Genomic DNA, 18,908 nt, shown 5'->3' on the forward strand with positions numbered 1-18,908 from the left:
ATAAGGATACTAGATGGTTATGGGGCATAGGAGACAAAAATCTGGGAGAATCAAATTTCATTTTTAAAAAAGCCTCAAATAGAAATTGTTACTATAGATACATCTTTAAGGAAACCAAGTGAAAAGATAGTATATTCCAAGGCATGGGAAATATCAAATTTAAAGACTTAGAGATGGGAGATAGTTAGAGGGGTGTGCTGGAGCCAGCTCTATGTATAAACTGTTCAATTTTCTGCGTAAAGCACTAGGTCTGTATCCTAAAGAGACTGAAGAAAAGCAAAAAGGACCTACTTGTATGGAAATATTTATAGCTGCTCCTTTTGTGGTGGCAAAGAATTGGAAATTGAAGGGATGTTCATCAATTGGGGAATGGCTGAACAAACTATGTAGTATATGGTGGTGATGGAATACTACTGTGCTATAAGAAATTATGAATGGGATGATTTCAGAACAAGCTGGAAAGACCTACATTAACTGATGCAGAGTGAAATAAGCAGAACCAGGAGAACATTGTACATAGTAACAGCAATATGGTGGAATGATCAATTGTGATAGACTTAGTTATTCTCATCAGTACAATGATCCAGGACAATTCTGAGGGGCTTATGACAAAGAATGCTATCTACCTCCAGAGAAAGAACTGTTGGAGTCAGAATGCAGATCAAAGCATATGATTTTTCATTTATTTTATTTCAGTTTCTGTTTTGGGGTTTTGGTATCATATGAAACTTCTCTTACAAAAATGAACAATATGGAAGTATACTTTACATGATAATATATGTATAATGCAGATCTAATTACTTGCCTGTTCTAGGAGGGAGGAGAATAGGAGGAGAGAGGGAGACAATTTGGATCATATAACTTCAGAAAACTTATGTGGAAAATTGTTATTACATTTAAGTGGTAAAATATCTTTATAATAAAAAACTCTGAACATTTACATCTCAGAAATCAATACTTGCTACAAATTAGGTCTTAATTTTGTTTCATTGATTGCCTAGACTTAAGAAAGTGTTAATAATATGCACAAATAATGCACAAGTATGTACGCAGAATTTTTTTCCCCCTAGAGAGCTAGTTGTTAAACATTTACCTCCATACCCCTGCTCTAAAAACGCTGCTTAAATTCAGCAGGAGCATGGTAAAAGACTTAAGGAATGGTCATCACAAGGCTGGAGACCTGATGAGAAGAAGCTAATAATAAAAATGACTTCTCTCTTTAAGATTTACAGAGAGCTTTATATCCAGTTACCTCATTTAAGCCTTACAACACTCTATGAAGATGGAATGTCTACACATGGAACAGTGAATATGCCAGTATATGTAGATTGTGGAGTTCAAGGACTGGAAAGGGAGGAAGCAATCAGGTTTTGAGAAGCTTTAAATGCCAGACAAAGGAGGTTATATTTGAACCTAATGGCATTAGGGAGCCACTGGAATTTATTGAATAGTGTGTGACACCATCAGACCTGCACTTTAGGGAAATTAATTTGGTCATTGTATGAAAGATGATATGAAGAGGGGAGAGACTTGTTAGGAGGCTATCACAAGTCTGGCCAGGTGGGTTAGAACTGAGGTGGTAAAACCTGGTGAATGGAGAGGAAGGGAAGTATTTGAGAGGTGTTGTAGAGACAGAAGCAACCAGAGTTGGCAACTGATCTAGAAAGAGAGTGAGGAGATGAGGCTGACATCAAGGTGGTGAATGGGGTGTCCAGATGGATAGCAGTGTTCTTTTCTTTTTTAAGGTTAGAAAACCATTTATCTTGCAGACTCTAGTTGTAAAAATATATGTCAAAATATTTCACACCAGGATAGCAATGTCACCATTGTCTTCTTCCTCCTCCTTCTTCCTCCATCTCCTCCTGTTTTCTTCCTTCCTTCCTTCCTTCCTTCCTTCCTTCCTTCCTTCCTTCCTTCCTTCCTTCCTTCCTTCCTTCCTTCCTTCCTTCCTTCCTTCCTTCTGTAAAAAAGACTCGAATACAGGACTACAATCCCCACAAGCCTTTGTTCCACTTCCCCAAGATGCTTTGTAATCTCACGGGAATTCTGAGGTGGGCTGAGATCGAGGAAGGATTTAAGCTGGTGGCAAAGGTTTTTGGGGCTCTCTTTTTGCTTTTTTGGACTTCCGTTTTGGAGCAAATGTGGCTCTTTCCATAATGTAGGTGAGGTCTTGTCTAGGCCTCTGGCCTAGGCACATTTTCCTTATCTTGTATTTTCTTTAATCCTTAATAAACCTCTAAAAATATAATATTCCTTGCAGAGAGAAACTAATTTCTACCTGCCTCAGTCTCCCCGTATTCCCTAAATTTTAACTGTTACGATGTTAGATGGCGACCACTAGATTGGATGAGAACGTCTCAAATTTTTTAGCCTAGATAATGATTTTTTTAAAGCCACATTTCTCCAAGATGCTCTTTAGAAAACCATCTTGATCAGCTCCTGCCTGCGGCCCTCTCTGGCTCCTGCTTCTGCTCCTGGCCTCTTACCTGGTGCCTGAGCTCCCGGCCCTGCTTGTCTGTGCTCCAGCTCCGGCCCTGGCCCTACCCACCCTGGCAGTCTGTCTCTCACCCATCTGGCCTCCGACCCAGACGGCTCATCACCCCAGCCCCAGACCCACGAGCGTGACTCCAGCCGGCTCATCACCCAGATCCTTGGAGCAGATCGCTCAGGACACATTGCAACCAACTGGTAACAGTATTGGCCATGTGGGTGGAGGGGAGAGAGGAGAGGGAAAGGAGAACGAATCATTTTCCCTTAGGCTAAGCCTCTACGTGGATGGGGATATTGACCACAGGGTTTCATAGCAGGGGAGAGAGAAGAAACAGACTTTTCAAACAGACTTTTAAGCAATGGGCTGTTTAAAAGGATACCTTTTGACTGTTCTGGTAATTTCATTGATTTCACCTGCGTGCCAAAAGAAAGATTCAGCCCAAAGATTCAACTTTGACTTTGGGGAGGCAAATGGGTGGCTCAGTGAACTGATAGCCAGGCCTACAGACATGCTGTCCTGGATTAAAATCTGGCCTCAGATACTTCCCAGCTGTGTGGCCCTGAGCAGATCCCTTAACCCCCATTGCCTAGCCCTTACCACTCTGCCTTTGGACAATAGGCATTTAAATGGATAATTAATAATTAAAAAAAACACACCCAAGAAACTTTGAAGAGACTAAAGGCTATATTCTAAGGCATTTCAGACTCCAATGGTTTATAAAAAATCTCTGTATTTCTATTGCATTTCCTGATTGTTCTGTTTAAGATATAACTTTGTGATTTTAAGTTCATATATTACTGGATTCAATATTCTCTTACAGTGAAGGTTGATTGAATTTATTTTGAATGTACTGAGTTTTAAAATTCTGTTGCTTTCCCCCTATAACTATTGAACAAATATTATTGTAATTAAGCCCATATGAAAAAAAAACAGCCTTTCTATTTTGACTTTGTAAATTATCACATAGATGGACTTCAGGACTGGTTATAATTGTATAACCACCTTTGGAAAATTTAATATGCTAAATATCTCAAATGATTTTAAGGGTTTTTAAAATATGATTTTTGGAATTTTTTAAACAATCTGGTTATTTTTGCCTACCCTTACTTCGAGGTAAGACCAATAGTAGCTGAAGTGAAATACATTTTATAACCCCCAACCTTCTCACATTTCTAAATATGTGAATGGAAGTTGGGCAGTTAATCTCAGGGAATTTGGATCCCTATAAGCCTCCAAAAAAAGGAGCATCCCTTTATTTATACTCTTCAGCTCACTATTTTACTTCTACCAGAATGATATATAGATTTCTTGATTATGTTCTTAACCCAAGATGAGTTTTACTTTGTTTTAAAAATATGTTTAAATACCAAGGTTGAAAGATTGCTACATTTGTAAAAATTGTGACAAATGTCCATCAATTCATAGGCTTTTAAATGTCATACAACTTATGTGAAATGTGAAAGTGTGTTTGTTTGCTATTGTAATTAATTGGGCTATTGAGAATTTTGGGGATTTTGATACCTACATATTTGTACTACTTGTTCAATTCATTTGCCTTCTACTCACAGTGATCATGGCCAGATACAAAGAGGAAATGGATCTCATTTTTGGTGAGAAAGCCTTGTATTTTATATTTTCTTAGCTGACACAGAGTGTCAATGATTATAAGCTACATTTTTGAATTTTTTAAAGACTTTTATTATATTTTTCTTGCATGTGCAATATACTATTTGTTTTTTTTCTCTCCTTTTTTTATATTTGAAGCACATGTCACCAGTATTAAGATTTTTTTTAACCTTTTGATTTTTCAGTACTACAAGTTTGAAATACATTTGCTAATGCATGCCCTAAAAATCTTGTGACTATAAAAATGATGCCATTAATTATTTAAATAAATTATGGGACTTTGCTTAATGATTCTGTCTGATTCCAGGACAAGATATACACACAAGAGCCATTTCACAGAGCCAAAGAAAAGCCAATCTAGGATGGATTGATGCACTTCTAGGCCAATACAAAGGTCTTGAACCTAGTGTGAAGACTCGAGGTTACTATGTTTATCATTGGTAGACATAGGCTTTCCTTGTGTCCACACTCATTCTGAAAATACTCACAGACGAATATCCCCAAAACCTTGGCTCCTACAATCTGGTCCCCTTTTCTGCCTTTCATAGTGTGGTACCTTTCTGTAGTCCTGACTACTGACTGGGTAAATGCATCATTGCTTAGATCATTTTAATTGGGCCCTGATTCAAGGACCTGTTATAGATTTATTTTTCTTTTTACTTGGAATTTTTATACATAAGACTTTGATAGTCTATATTTTCATCCAGAGTTTTTTCTTTTTTTCTTTGGATTTTTCTGATGTCTTTTTAATATCTCTTGCCAATTGATTCATATACCTCATACCTCAGCCATGCATCCCTAAGTGATCCTGTATTTGTCAATCACCCTCTTAAAGGGGGAATGTAAAAAAATATTATTATTTTAAATTTCAAAGTTTAAATTCCTTTTGAGAAGAATTTTAGGTAAAAAAGAAGCTACCTCTCTGAATCCAGAACTGAACTATTGGAGAAGCCACCATGAAGAAGCCTCCAGACCACAAGTTGCACAAAATTGAACTTTGGGTGTGGTTGATTGAACATTTATTTGTATGTATACTCTCATGACAAAGGGGACTGCCCCCTAATTGGCTTTCTGTCAATGCGTCCAGGAATTATTGTTTTTTTTCTCTTAAAATCCTCAAATTATTGTAATCTTTAAATTGATTATGTTTTTATGATCCTTTGGGGAAGGACTTCTTCCCAGAGGATCAAATGGGGAAATGTAAAAAATAGACTCAAATACAGGACTACAATCCCCACAAGCCTTTGTTATACTTCCCCAAGATGCTTTGTAATCTCACGGGAATTTTGAGGTGGGCTGAGATCGAGGAAGGATTTAAGCTGGTGGCAAAGGTTTTTGGGGCTCTCTTTTCGCTTTTTTGGACTTCCGTTTTGGAGCAGACATGGCTCTTTCCATAATGTAGGTGAGGTCTTGTCTAGGCCTCTGGCCTAGGCACGTTTTCCTTATCTTGTATTTTCTTTAATCCTTAATCCTTAATAAACCTCTAAAAAATATAATACTCCTTGCAGAGAGAAACTAATTTCTACCTGCCTCAGTCTCCCCATATTCCCTAAATTTTAACTGTTATCCTTCCTTCCTTCCTTCCTTCCTTCCTTCCTTCCTTCCTTCCTTCCTTCCTTCCTTCCTTCCTTCCTTCCTTCCTTCCTTCCTTCCTTCCTTCCTTCCTTCCTTCCTTCCTTCCTTCCTCCTTTCCCTCCCTCCATCCCTCCCTCTCTCTCTTTCCCTTACTTTCTGTTTTAGAATTGAGATTACATATAGGTTCTAAGGCAGAATAGTGGTAAGGGCTAGGCAATTAGAATTGTGTGATTTGGCCAGGGTCACACAGTTAGGAAGCATTTGAAGCCAGATTTGAATCCATATCATCTCAACTCTAGACCTGACACTTTGAGTTGCTTAACTGCTGAACTTCCCCCACCCCTTTTCTTTTTTGATAGTAGTAGTCTTAACAGAAATAGAGAAATTTGAAAGATAATTGAGTTTTGGGGAAATGATGTCAAATTTTGTTTTTGACTTATTAAGTTTACTGGACATCCAGATGGAAATACCTAATAGGCACTTAGTGATGGGGAACTGGAACTTAGGAGAGAGACTTAGATATGGAGACCCAGATATACTGATTTCACATACTATATGCATACAGATAATAACTGCACACAAGGGAATCAGAGAAGTCTTTGGGTGAGAGCATAGGAAAGAAAAGAAGGGGACACAGGATGGAGCTTTGAGAGTCATTCACGATTAGTGACTATGACCAAGATCACTAAACCAGAGAACCACAAGACATCAATACTTAGAAAACCCAGAGTAACCAGGAGAGTGGTCAACATCTGCTGCAGAGATCCAAGAAGATGAGTCTTTCAAACCAGGAATAAATACCAAACTCCTTAGTCTGCTATTCGAGGCCGTTCACAATATGGTCTATTCTTTCTTTCTTTCTTTCTTTCTTTCTTTCTTTCTTTCTTTCTTTCTTTCTTTCTTTCTTTCTTTCTTTCTTTCTTTCTTTCTTTCTTTCTTTCTTTCTTTCTTTCTTTCTTTCTTTCTTTCTTTCTTTCTTTCTTTCTTTCTTTCTTTCTTTCTTTCTTTCTTTCTTTCTTTCTTTCTTTCTTTCTTTCTTTCTTTCTTTCCTTCTTTCCTTCTTTCCTTCTTTCTTTCTTTCCTTCTTTCTTTCTTTCTTTCTTTCTTTCTTTCTTTCTTTCTTTCTTTCTTTCTTTCTTTCTTTCTTTCTTTCTTTCTTTCTTTCTTTCTTTCTTTCTTTCTTTCTTTCTTTCTTTCTTTCTTTCTTTCTTTCTTTCTTTCTTTCTTTCTTTCTTTCTTTCTTTCTTTCCTCAAGTTTTGTAAATTCATTTTGCATTTATATCACAATCCTTTCCCAGTTTATCTCCTTCCCACATTAATCCCACCCTTAGAACAAAGAAGACCAATTGAACAAAATCAATGGACATAACAGTTTGACAGCCTGTACTCTTTTACTTCCCCATAGATGTGTTTCATCACCCATTCTCTGGAATCAAGACATTTTACCCATTTTCTAGCCTAATCTCTTTCTAGTCCCATACACATCCTCCCCTCTAATCAAACCGGCTCTCTATAATCTGCCTCCAATATGTCTTTCCTGTTCTTGTCCTACACCACTCCTGCAAAACAGAACTACTTGTTATTCCTTCATTGAAGCCTTGTTTTCCCATCTCCATGTTTAATAAATACTGCATGATGGTGATGGCATGACTTTGTTAATCTTCCTCAGCATCTGCTACACAGTAGAAGACATAGTACATAGTAGAAACTTAAACATTTACTGAATAAACGAGTGAAAAGTGATGGAAAGCTTCGGTCTCTGACCTTTGAGTAGCAGCATTGGAATAGTACTTACATTGAAATGAGAAAAAAACTACATTAACCTACCTCAAAGAAGATCAACATGAAAAGAAATCATATCACTCACTAGCAATAAAACTTGTGGTGGAAGGGATTCAAATTAGAAAAAAAATCTTTTAGTTGCCCATATTTTTGGCTATTGTTTTATATTGCACAGCTTCATTAATGAATGCTTAATAGTTAGCCTAGTTAGAATATGGTATTCTCGAGGCCAAGGATGTGGGTTTGATCACCAGATGAAATTTATCTGTAAAAGAGAGAGGATACTACTCTGCTTTGATCACAGTAATCTGCAAATGGGGCTGGATTTCAGAATTGGATGGATTCATGCGAAACCATCATCATTACTAGAAAACTTCTCCAAGGCAGATAATGTGAATTTTGGGAGCTCTAGATCTGGAACTCTATCCTGACTCTAGCACTTAATAGTTGTGTGACTTTGGGCACAGCTGAGTCTACCTGTTGACCTGAAAAGGGAGATAAATAATTACAAAGGGTTGTGGGAAAGGTTGTTACCTTTACCCTTCTCTTTCCCCTGACTAACATCCCAGGGAAATGGATCTAGGAAAGCTCAACAGTTTGATTAATGAGCACTTCTTTCCAGTCTATTCCCACCATTTTGTTACTCCCTTGTTCAAAAAATTTTATGGTTCCCCTTTGCCTGCTCAATAAAGCCCCAATACCTTTGCCTGTCATTTAAGGTTCTCTGTGAGCTGATCCTTTCCCACTTTTCTTTCACTGTTCCTCTATTCATCATCTATGAATGTATTCGTTGAATTAATGTTGTCTGTAGGTTTCAAAGAAAAGCCTTAGGGATTAGAAAATGTTTCTTTGCCTCTGCTAATCATAGAGGGTCCTATAAATGTATTTTTTCGAACTTGTCACATTTTTATTTTTAAACTACAAAATTTTTCCTAACTAATCAATGCTTTTTTGCTTCTCATCTGGCAGATCATCCACAAACTCAAATACTAGAATTCCAGGTATTCTAATTCATATCTTCTGATTCAGACACTAAGAAGAATAGTGAAAAGTTTTGGATTTAGTCAGATGTGAGTTTCTCTTCCAGTTCTAATATTTACTATGGCTTCATCTCTGGGTGCCAGTTTATTTATTTATAAAACAAGGGGATTGGGCTAAATTATATCTAAAGCACCTTCCATCTCTAATATTTTGTGAAATATCCCTCCTTATGAATGTGTGCAAGAGAACAGAACAACATTATTGTTTAAAAAGGGTGCTCCTCAAAGAATAAACCACTAACTGATATCTAGGTGTGCCACTTCCTGCAGGCTCAGTACAGTGGATATCAACAAACGGCCCATGTAATCCTGCAGAGTGGGGGCCAGAGGCAACAAGAGAACTAACCTATGATCTAGGGATATCCAGTGGCAAGGAGAGCTCTTAAAAACGGTTTTTAAAACCTCAACTGGGCCATCACTCCTTAGCCACACTTCAGTGGACCCAAAGTATCTCGGTGATTTTTGAGCTGATGCTGGCCCTCAGTTATATCCCTTCCTCCTTTCTTTTCCCTCAAAGACCCAAAGTTGCAAGGTGCCAATCACAGGCTAAAGAATGGCCATTCACTTCTGGGCTTGATGTGCAAGGAATCAGAATTCTATCTTCCATGTGGATCTGGAAGACCCTGGAATTTAAGACAGATTTGCCTACCCACTTATGCGATTTCTCAGTCAGTTCACAAAACCTTTGCTTTTTGCATCCATTTTGCCACTTGAATCTGTGGTCCCCTGTAATGCCTTGTTCCCCAAAGTACCTAGCACATAGTAGGAGATTAATAAATGTGGTTGAATTAACGAACTCCATTTATCCACCATACTGTGACTGAATATTGGCCAGTTTTTGGTGCACTTCAATCATTTTAGTGACTAGATTAAATATCTTAAGGCAAACAAGACCCACCTCTCTGAGACTCAGTTCTTCATCTCTAAAATTAGGGGGTTGGGAATTCTTGACCTTTTTTGTGTCACAGATCCCCCCCCCCCAAGAATGTGGGTTTGCTGAGTAGTTCAGTGGATTGAGAGTCAGGCCTAGAGATGGGAGGTCCTAGGTTCAAATCTGGACTCAGACACTTCCTAGCTGTGTGGCCCTGGGCAAGTCACTTAACCCCCATTGCCTAGCCCATACCACTTTGATTTATCTACAAAGGAGAGATATATCCCTTCCATGGTTACTCTGCCCTGACACAGTAATCTGCAAATGGGGCTGGATTTCAGAATGTAGATGGTTCCTTACAAAACCATCTTCACTATTAGAAAACTTCTCCAAGCCAGATAATGTGAACTTCAGAAGCACTGGATCTGTCTAACAAGAACAATGATATTTGTACAGTGCTTTAAGGTCTTTAAGGTTTGAAATGTGTTTATCTCATTTGGTCCTCAAGATGAGGAGGCTGATGAGGTAGGTGCTATTATTATACCCACTTTCCAGATGTGGAAACTGAGTCTCAGAGAGGTTACGCGGGCTGTCCAGGGTTACACAACTTTTTAGGTAAAAACTTAGGGCCCACCCAGAAATCCACTGTTCGAAAACATTCCTTGAACTCTGGTCCTCCAGACTCCAAGTCCAGCTCCTCTTACCCACTGAGCTCTCTAGCTGCCTCTAACAACAGAAGAATGTTTTTAAATGTATAAAATACAATGCAGAGGCTTCAAAGGAAACACTCATATTTAAATAAAGATGTACACTTTTCCCATCCAAATTCAGGACCTTCGCAAGATCTATCCTCGCTCGGACCCTCCTTGGAAGAGGCGGACTTCGGGTTAGGAATTCTTGGATTTCCCAGCACGTCTCTAAAGCTTCTTTCCGTTCTAAATCCTAGGATTAGGCAACCTCAGGGACGGCTCACTTGCCGGACTCCCTCTTCTTTGGGCCGATTGACTCGCTAGGAGTTCTCTCCCTCTCCGTACTTCTGCCTCTCTCCGCCCCCAAACTCTGCCCCTAACCCGTCCCCTCCCGGGACCCGGGGTGTCACTTCTCTCTCTCCCCCGACAATCCCTGACACTGTTTCTCGGCTGTCCCAGCCCACGCTCTCCATCCTTGGCCTCCAGCCTCGCCGTCTGCGCGAGGGCCACGGACTCACCGGCTGGGAGCAGACTGGCTCCGGGGTGTCGAGGAGCCACAGGGCCAAGCTGGTTCGGGGCAGCGCAACCAGGAGCGGTAGCACGAGCCAAAGCGGTCCGGGGGATAGAATTCCCATAGTCCCTGGGTGCTGGGGAGCGGTGGCTGGGGGCCCGGAGGACTAGGACCAAGGGGGAAGGGAGGTGGGGGTGTGGGGAGGATCCTTCCCCGTAATGATGACAGCAGGACTCCACTCCAAGGCACCCCGCTTCCTGCTTTCGGTTGGGGCCAGCAGGGCGGGGTTTGCTGCTCCCGCCCCTTACCTGCCACACCTCCTCTAGTACTCTGGCAGGGGAAGTTACTTTATGGAAGAGCCCGGCCCACGTGCATAAATTTACGTTGGATTTAACTGCCTATAAAAGAGTTGATTAGAAAATTTTAATTTTAAAAATTAATATGTAGAGAGCTGACCTTGAAGCCAGGAAGGCAAGTTCAAGTCCCATCTCTGAGAAACTGACCGTGTGGCTCTAAGCACTTCCGAAGCCTACAAACTGCAGAAAAGAGAAAAAAAAAACCCAAAAAACAAACCCTTACCTTCTCTCTCTTAGAATGCTTAAGGCAGAAGAGCTGTAAGGGCTAGGCAAGGGGGGTTAAGTGACTTGCCCAGGGCCACACAGCTAGGAAGTGTCTGAGGCCAGATTTGAACCCAGTTTCTCCTGGCTCCAGGTCTGGTTCTCTATCCATTGTGCATCGAGGATTATTAGTACAGTTTCCTCACCTGGGGTCAGTCTGATCCTATCTCCTTTCAAGGCCACTCTCTCTTTTCCCATTGTCCCTCCAGCACCTTTTAGGATTGAGGGTCCTCAGAAATCATCTAGTCCAAGCCCTCTTGTTTTCTAGATAGGAAAATGAAGCCCAGGAAAAGAAGATGATCTGCCCAAGGGTCAGGTAGAGGGTGGATTGAAATGAAGGTTTACTCTGGGAGCTGCCTCAGGGTCCAAGCCATGATAGGGCCTCTTTTTTCATAGCCATTCTCCTGTTCCAAGAAGGCTGTTGCTAGATGCCAAAGTCTACAGGGTTTGTGAGGAGAGAACATTCCCTCTCTTTCAGCACCAAGATTATTCCAGACCTTAAGCTCTTTCTTTGGCTCACCAGAAGTGTTGACTAACTTCTGGCTTTCACTTTTTAAAGCCCCCCTAAAGTCTGTCATCTGTCCACCCAGACAATGGAGTTCCCTCTTATCTTCTTGTTGGCATGGGGCCCTGGCTTTCCCTTTGTACACCCCAAACTCCACAAGGGGAAAATTTCTTTCCTTTCTTGCATTCCTGTAATGCTGAGGAAAAGGTGATACTGGACATCAGAGACCCTCCTGAGAGGAATCTGCTTGGATTCTCCCCTAGATTTGGAGATGGACACAGAGATACACCTTCTGGCTATGCTTTGATACCATCGAGTTGTATCTAAGACATCTACTCGCCCCCAAAACTATGCCAGTCACCTCTTGTGTCTTTGGGGCACCCCCCACCAGATAACAAACATCCCCCACTCCTGCCTAACCTCATTGCATTCCCTCATCCCTGGTCACAGAGCCCATGTTGTCTAAAAGATATAAAAGACCCAGGACACATCTCCTTGAGGAAGCAGCATCCTACCTAAGCTGCCCTCCCAGTCACTTCAACATGAATTCCAAATTAATACATTTCTCTTTTTCTTTTTCTTTTCTTTTCTTTTTTTTTTAAAAACCCTTACCTTCCGTCTTGGAGTCAATACTGTGTATTGGCTCCAAGGCAGAAAGAGTGGTAAGGGCTAGGCAATGGGGGTCAAGTGACTTGCCCAGGGCCACACAGCTGGGAAGTGTCTGAGTCCAGATTTGAACCTAGGACCTCCCATCTCTAGGCATGGCTCTCAATCTCTTTTTCTTTTAAAGTGAAATTAAGGAGTCTTGTATTATTGCAAAGGGTACCTCTCCTGACCACAGCAGTTCACCTCAAGCCCCCCCCAACAGTGTCACTACTGCTATGATCATACTACCTAGAAACATGTTCATGTATCTCCTATTCTGAAAAACCCAAACCAAACCCAAACCCAAACCTCTCTCATTTGATCCTCCCATCCCTGCTAATTCTCATCCTGTGTCTCTTCTGCCCTTTTGTAATTAGACTTGAAAAGGTGGTCTATCATAGCTACCTCCACTTTCTCTCCACTCTTCTTAGCCCTTTACAGTCTGGTTTCTGACCATATCATTCCACCAACATGGCTCCCTCTAAAGTTACAAATAATCTCTTGGTTGCTAGATCCAATGATCTTTTCTCAGTCCTTATTCTCTTTGACCTCTTTGCAGCCATTGACTCTATCACTTACCCTTTCTTCCTTGGCTCTCTCTTCTCTCTAAGGTTTGGGAACACTTTTTTTCTTCTGGTTCTCCTCCTACCTGTGTGGAGTAAAAAATTAGGAGTGTTTTATTCACAATTATGGTTAGCAAACCACAGAGACATCTCCTCCATGAAGTCAATAGACCCTTCCCCCATCCAAGCCCCTCCTGATCATTATTAGTACTTCTTTAAAAGCGGCCAAACACCTTGCCTTTTCTTTGTTATTGATTCTCAATTGACTTGCAATCAGTATTTCATGAGTTAAAAGAATGAAATCTTTTTCATTTTTGGAAATTCAAATTTTGGAAAATTACTGTCCAAAGAGTTCCATGAGGAGACTTGGATTCTAGAAGATACAGGAAGAGAATCTCTCAGAGGATAAAACTCCTATCTAGAAAACTGTTGCAAAGACTGAGGCTCTGGCCTTGCACATTCCTGAATTATGACTAAAACAGAAAAAGCATTAATTTGGGAAATACTATCATGATTCAAAGAGATTTGGGAACCAAAAGGGGGTAAGGAATATGCCAGATGAGAAACCAATGACTCAAACACAGGTGGTAGTGAACTCAAGGCACTGTTGTATACATTTCCTATAAAATTAGGATTCTTCTTGTAATCCAGTGGACATGGCTGAGGTAAAACCTAGCAATGTTCCCTGCTGTCTGTTTTTTCTTTAATAAAGGCTGCTCCCAGTCACCATCTTATCAGTCTCCTGCCTGCTCATTAGAGTGATTTCTGGAGGTGCTAGTCCCCCCAGAACCAGTCCACACATACCCATCTGGCCATTCTTCCTCAGTCTACCTTGCTGGATCCATATCCAGGTCACTGCTACTAACTCTGTCCTGGGCCCACTTCTCTTTTCCCCCTCTACTCCTTTGCATGATAATTTTATCAGCTTCCATGGATTTCATTACCATCTCTATGCTGGTAATGCAACACCATCTCAAATGTACCTTCACTTCTCTGATGACCTCCAAAATTTCCAATTGCCTTTCAGACTTCTCACACTAGGTGTTCAGTTGACCCCTTAGACTATGTCCAAAACTGACCTCATTTTTTTCTCTCCTAAACCTTTCCCTTCTATGCTCCTACCTTCCTTATTATGGTTGAGGACAGTATCACTCTCCTAGTTCCTCAGACTTTAGACATAGGAGACATCCTGAGCTCCTCACTATCTTACCCTGTCTGCTCTCCATCCAATCTGTTGACAAGATCCATCCATTTTACTTTCCTAGGATCTTTTGAATAGGGCCCCTCTCCTCTTCTGATGCTGACACAACTGTGGAGCAAGCCCTCATCACCTTGCTTCTGAACCATGGCAGTAAGCTGCTGGTGGATCTGCCCGCTTGAAGTCTCTTCTCACTGCAATCCGTCCGCTATTCAGCCCTTCAAAGTGATTTTTCTTAGGTCCAGATCTGACTGTCACCTCCCTACTTAGTAAATTCTAGTGGCTCCCTAACTCCTCTAGAACTAAATATGAAATCCTCTCAAACATTCAAAGCACTTCAGAACTTCGGTCCCTCCTGCCTTTCCAGTCCTCTTATACCTCACTCCCAGATACATGCTATTCTTTGATCCAGTGACACCGGTGTTCTTCCTCTTCCAAAAACAAGACCCTCCATTTCTCAGTTCTTGGCATTTTCTCTGACTGTCCCCCATGGTTGGAATGCTTTCTCTCCTCCACTCCAGCTACTGACCTGTTCAAAAACTTTTATTTAATAGTCTTCTGTGTGGTTTTCAAAACTTCCTGTGATCTGACCCTACCTTGCTCATCTAGCAGAATTTGTCATTACTGGTCAACTTGTACTTTCTCTCCTGGTCTGGTCTCATTAAGTCAGTTAACTCCACTGTTTAGCTCTTGCCACTCTTCTGTTGTAGATCTGATACTAAGGAGGAGATTTTTTTTTTAAAAGGAGAAAGTAAAAGCATTTAAGAATAGCTAGTAAATAGGCAATGGAGACGAAGAGGGCAAATATTCCAGATGTGGGAGATATCTAGAAAAAATTTACAGAGACAGAAATATAGTGCCTTGTTGGAGGAAAAGTAAAGAAGCCAGTGGCACTAGATTGAAGAGTTTTTTTTGGGAGGAGGGAGCCTAAGGCTGTCATCTTCTGGATACCTTGTTGTCCTTCAAATCCTAGCTAAAATCTTTCTTCTATAGAAAACATTTCCTAATCTCTCTTAATTCTAATGAATTCCTTTTTGATTATCTCCCATTTATCCTGTATATAACTTGTTCGTATATAATATAATTATTTGCATGTTGTCTCCCCCATTAAAGGCTTCTAGGTGGCCCAGTGGATAGAATGTCAGGCCTGGAGGCAGAAAGACCTGAGTTTTAATCCAGCTTTGAATACTTACCATTTGGGTGACCCTAATAACACTTCTTAGATTCCTTCTGGCAGGGTCATGTGTGTCCAAAAGAATCACCTAAAGGCAGTAACTATCATCCATTCTCATAAATCTTGGGAGGTTCTCTTTTAGGTCTTGGATAGTTGCTACAGAAAGACAAAAGACCTCTCTGCTGTGACTTGGAGCTGACTGTGACTCAGATTATGAACTTCTTTTTGCAAAATTCAGACATAAATTGAAGAAATAGGGAAAACCATTAGACTGTATAGATATGACCTTTCCCTTCTATGCTACCTTCCTTATGCTATGCTATTCTATCCTACCTTCCTTATTATGGTTGTATAGACATGTATAGATATGACCTTTCCCTTCTATGCTTCTACCTTCCTTATTATGGTTGAGGACAGTATCACTCTCAAAAACATCTCTTATGAATATGGAGTGGAAGTAATACATAGATTTAAGCAATTCGATCTGGTAGATAGCATGCCAGAAGAACTATGGGTAGAGGTTTGCAATATTGTATAGTAGGCAGCAACAAAAGACATAAAAAAAAAAGCAAGAAATCACAATGGCTTTCTAATGAAACTTTACAAAAGATATACCTAACTGAATGCAGAATTCCAGAGAATAGCAAGGAGAGATAAGATTTCTTAAATGAGGGAATATAAAAAAAATAGAAGAAAACAATAGAATGGGAAAAGCATGAGGTCTTTTCAAGAAACAGAGACAATCAAGGGAATAGTTCATGTAAAAAAGGGCATGATAAAAGGCAAAAATGGTAAAGATTTAGCAGAAGTAGAAGAGATTAAGATGAGGTGGGAAGAAAACAATATAGAAGAAAAATCTTAATATCACTGATAATGATGATGATATGATTACTGATCTAGTCAGATAATCTGGAGAATAAAGTCAAGCGGATCTTAGAAAGCATTGCTAACAATAAGGCTAGTGAAGGCGATAAAATTCCAACTCTGTATTTAAAATGCTAAAAGATGATGTTATTAAAATGCTTCATTCGCTATGCCAGCAAATTTGGAAAACTCAACAATGGCCACTGGATTGGAAAAACTCAGTTTATGTACCAATTCTAAAGAAGGGCAGTGCCAAAGAATATTCAAATTAACAAACAATTGTGCTCTTTTCACATGCCAGCAAGGTTATGTTTAAGATTCTGCAAGTTAGGTTTCAACAACATATGAACTGAGAATTGCCAGAAAAGTAGGCTGGTTTTCAAAGAGGCAGAAGAATTAGAGACCAAATTGTTAACATCTGTTGGATTATGAAGAAAGCAAAGTAGTTCCAGAAAAGCATTTACTTCTGCTTCATTGACCACACTAAAGCCTTTGGCTGTGTAGATCTCAACAAAATGTGGCAAGTTCTCAAAGTTATTCTTGTCTCCTAAAGTATGTGTGTATGCAGATCAAAAAAGCAATAGTTAAAATCAAACAAAGAACAACTGACTGGTTTAAGAATGGGAAAGGGGTATGACAAGGCTAAATATTGTAACCTTATTTATTTCGCTTATATGCAGAATATAGCATGTGGAATACCAGGCTGGATAAATCAAAAGTTGGAATTTAGGTTTCTGGGAGAAATAGCAATAATCTCAGATAATGCAGTTGATATCACTCTCATGGCAGAAAGTAAAGAAGAATTAAGAAGCTTCTTAATGAGGGTGAAAAAGGAGAGTATAAAATCTGGCTTGAAACTTAACAAAAAAATTCTTGGCAACTGGTCTCATCACTTTCTGACAAAAAAGAAGGAGAAGAAATTGGAGCAGTGTCAGAGTTTATATTTTTGGGCTCAAAGGGCACTGAAGAAGTCAACTGTAAGCCATGAAATTAAAATTCGCTTGTACTGTGAAAGGAAAACTAGGGCATATCAGAAAGTATACTAAAAAGGTTCATATAGTCAAAGCTATCATTTTTTTCCAGTAGTAACGTATGGTTGTGAGAACTGGATTATAAGGAAAACTGAGCACTGCAGAATGAATGCTTTCAAATTGTGGTGTTAGAGAAGATTTTTGGGAGATCTTTGGCTATCAAGGAGATCAAATCCATCAATACTTAAATATTCTTGCCTCTAAATCCAACCTTCTATCCACTACCTCACCTATCTGTGAAGTATCAGAGATGAGATTTGAATTCAGGCCTTGTGATTCATGGGCCAATGCTGAAAAGCTCCCTACATGATTCTGCCCTCTTTTGGAGGCTCAGTGGGCTGACTGTGGCTAGTAGAAGGAATCTGGAATTGGGAGAGACCTAGGTTCCCCCCCCCCCCAGCTCTATGATCATTGGCATGAGGCTGTTTCTTAAATGCAGTGAGTAATAATAATACTTGTAATACCCAACAAACAGAGGCACTGTGGGGGAAAATGGTTCTACAAATGAGAGCTTATTTTCCATAGTTCTCCTTCCCTTCCAGGTGAAAGCAATCTATCCCTCTTTAATTTTTTTTCTAGTACTTCTCCCTGGTACCTACAATGTTGTGTTTTGGTATTTATCTACCCTAGACATCTTTGAAGACAGGATCTATATCTTATTTCATCTCTGTACCCTTAGTGCCCAGCACAGTGCCTTATACATGGGCGATATAACAGGGCACTGGATAGTTACATCTGTGGATTCATTGATTGAGGAAGAAATGGATGCTGTATTGAACAATTAAATGAAAAAATTCAGCAAATGTTTATCAGATTCTCACTATGTGGAAGGCACTGGGCTAAGTGCTAGGGATAAAAAGACAAAAATAAAACTACTCTCTGCCCTCAAGCAACAGACATATTCCTGGAAGGATGAAAGTTATACACAGATAAACAAATACAAAAATATGTAAGACCATTATATGTAATTTTAAGAAGGAGAAAGTAATAGCTCAACAGGTTGAGGGGATGATGAATGAATGGTGTCATATAGGGGGAGTATCTGAGTCTTAGTTTGAAGGAACTTGAAAATTTTGTGAAGTGGAGAAGAGTAAAAATATAACTCGAAAACCACTTATATGCACAAGGGAATGGTGTGGGAGACATAAATTGTCTAACAAGCCAGTTTGACTTGAATGAAGACTTTGTGAAGAGAGGAATATGGAATAATTGGATGGGAGTCATTACAAAGGGCTTAAGTGCTAGGCTGAAGAGTTTATATTTTATTTCAGAGGCAATTTTCAAAGACAATTATCCAATTTTGGGGTATGGAAGGTCAGTGTTTAGGAATATGCAAATGACACTTGTATGAAGAATGGATTGGAGAAGAAAGAGACTAGAAGACCCATTTATAAGAGCATTTCAATGTACTTATGATGAGAACCTGAACTAGGTTCTGTTAAGTGGAGCCAAGGGGATAGATATGAGAGATGTTTTGGAGATGGAATTGACAAAATTTGGCAATTGATTATATGGGGTACGTGTGAGAGAATGGGAAGAATGAAGGATGATTCCAAGATGGCAAGTCTGGGGGATTGGAAGGATGAAGTACCTTCAGTAGACATGGGGAAATTTGGAGAATAGAGAGTTTTGGTGGGAAATAAAGGCTCCACTAAAATTTTTGTATTGATGCCCTTTGCTTTTCCATCATATATGTATTTTTCTGAATGTACACCTTCCTCAGCTA

General features: G+C 39.9%; 1 protein-coding gene across 1 annotated transcript in view; it reads right to left on the minus strand.

Annotated features, from left to right (window-relative positions):
* The window catches only part of IL17RA (interleukin 17 receptor A), a 34,132-nt gene extending 23,275 nt beyond the window's left edge, over window positions 1–10,857 (minus strand). The window contains exon 1 of the mRNA XM_056799087.1: window positions 10,593–10,857. Coding sequence (XP_056655065.1) covers window positions 10,593–10,709 — 117 coding nt within the window. The 5' untranslated portion in view covers window positions 10,710–10,857. The remainder of the gene's footprint in view (window positions 1–10,592) is intronic.
* Between the last annotated feature and the right edge of the window lie 8,051 nt (window positions 10,858–18,908).

Source organism: Monodelphis domestica, chromosome 5, assembly GCF_027887165.1.
Source record: "Monodelphis domestica isolate mMonDom1 chromosome 5, mMonDom1.pri, whole genome shotgun sequence".
NCBI classification, from domain to species: Eukaryota; Metazoa; Chordata; class Mammalia; order Didelphimorphia; family Didelphidae; genus Monodelphis; species Monodelphis domestica.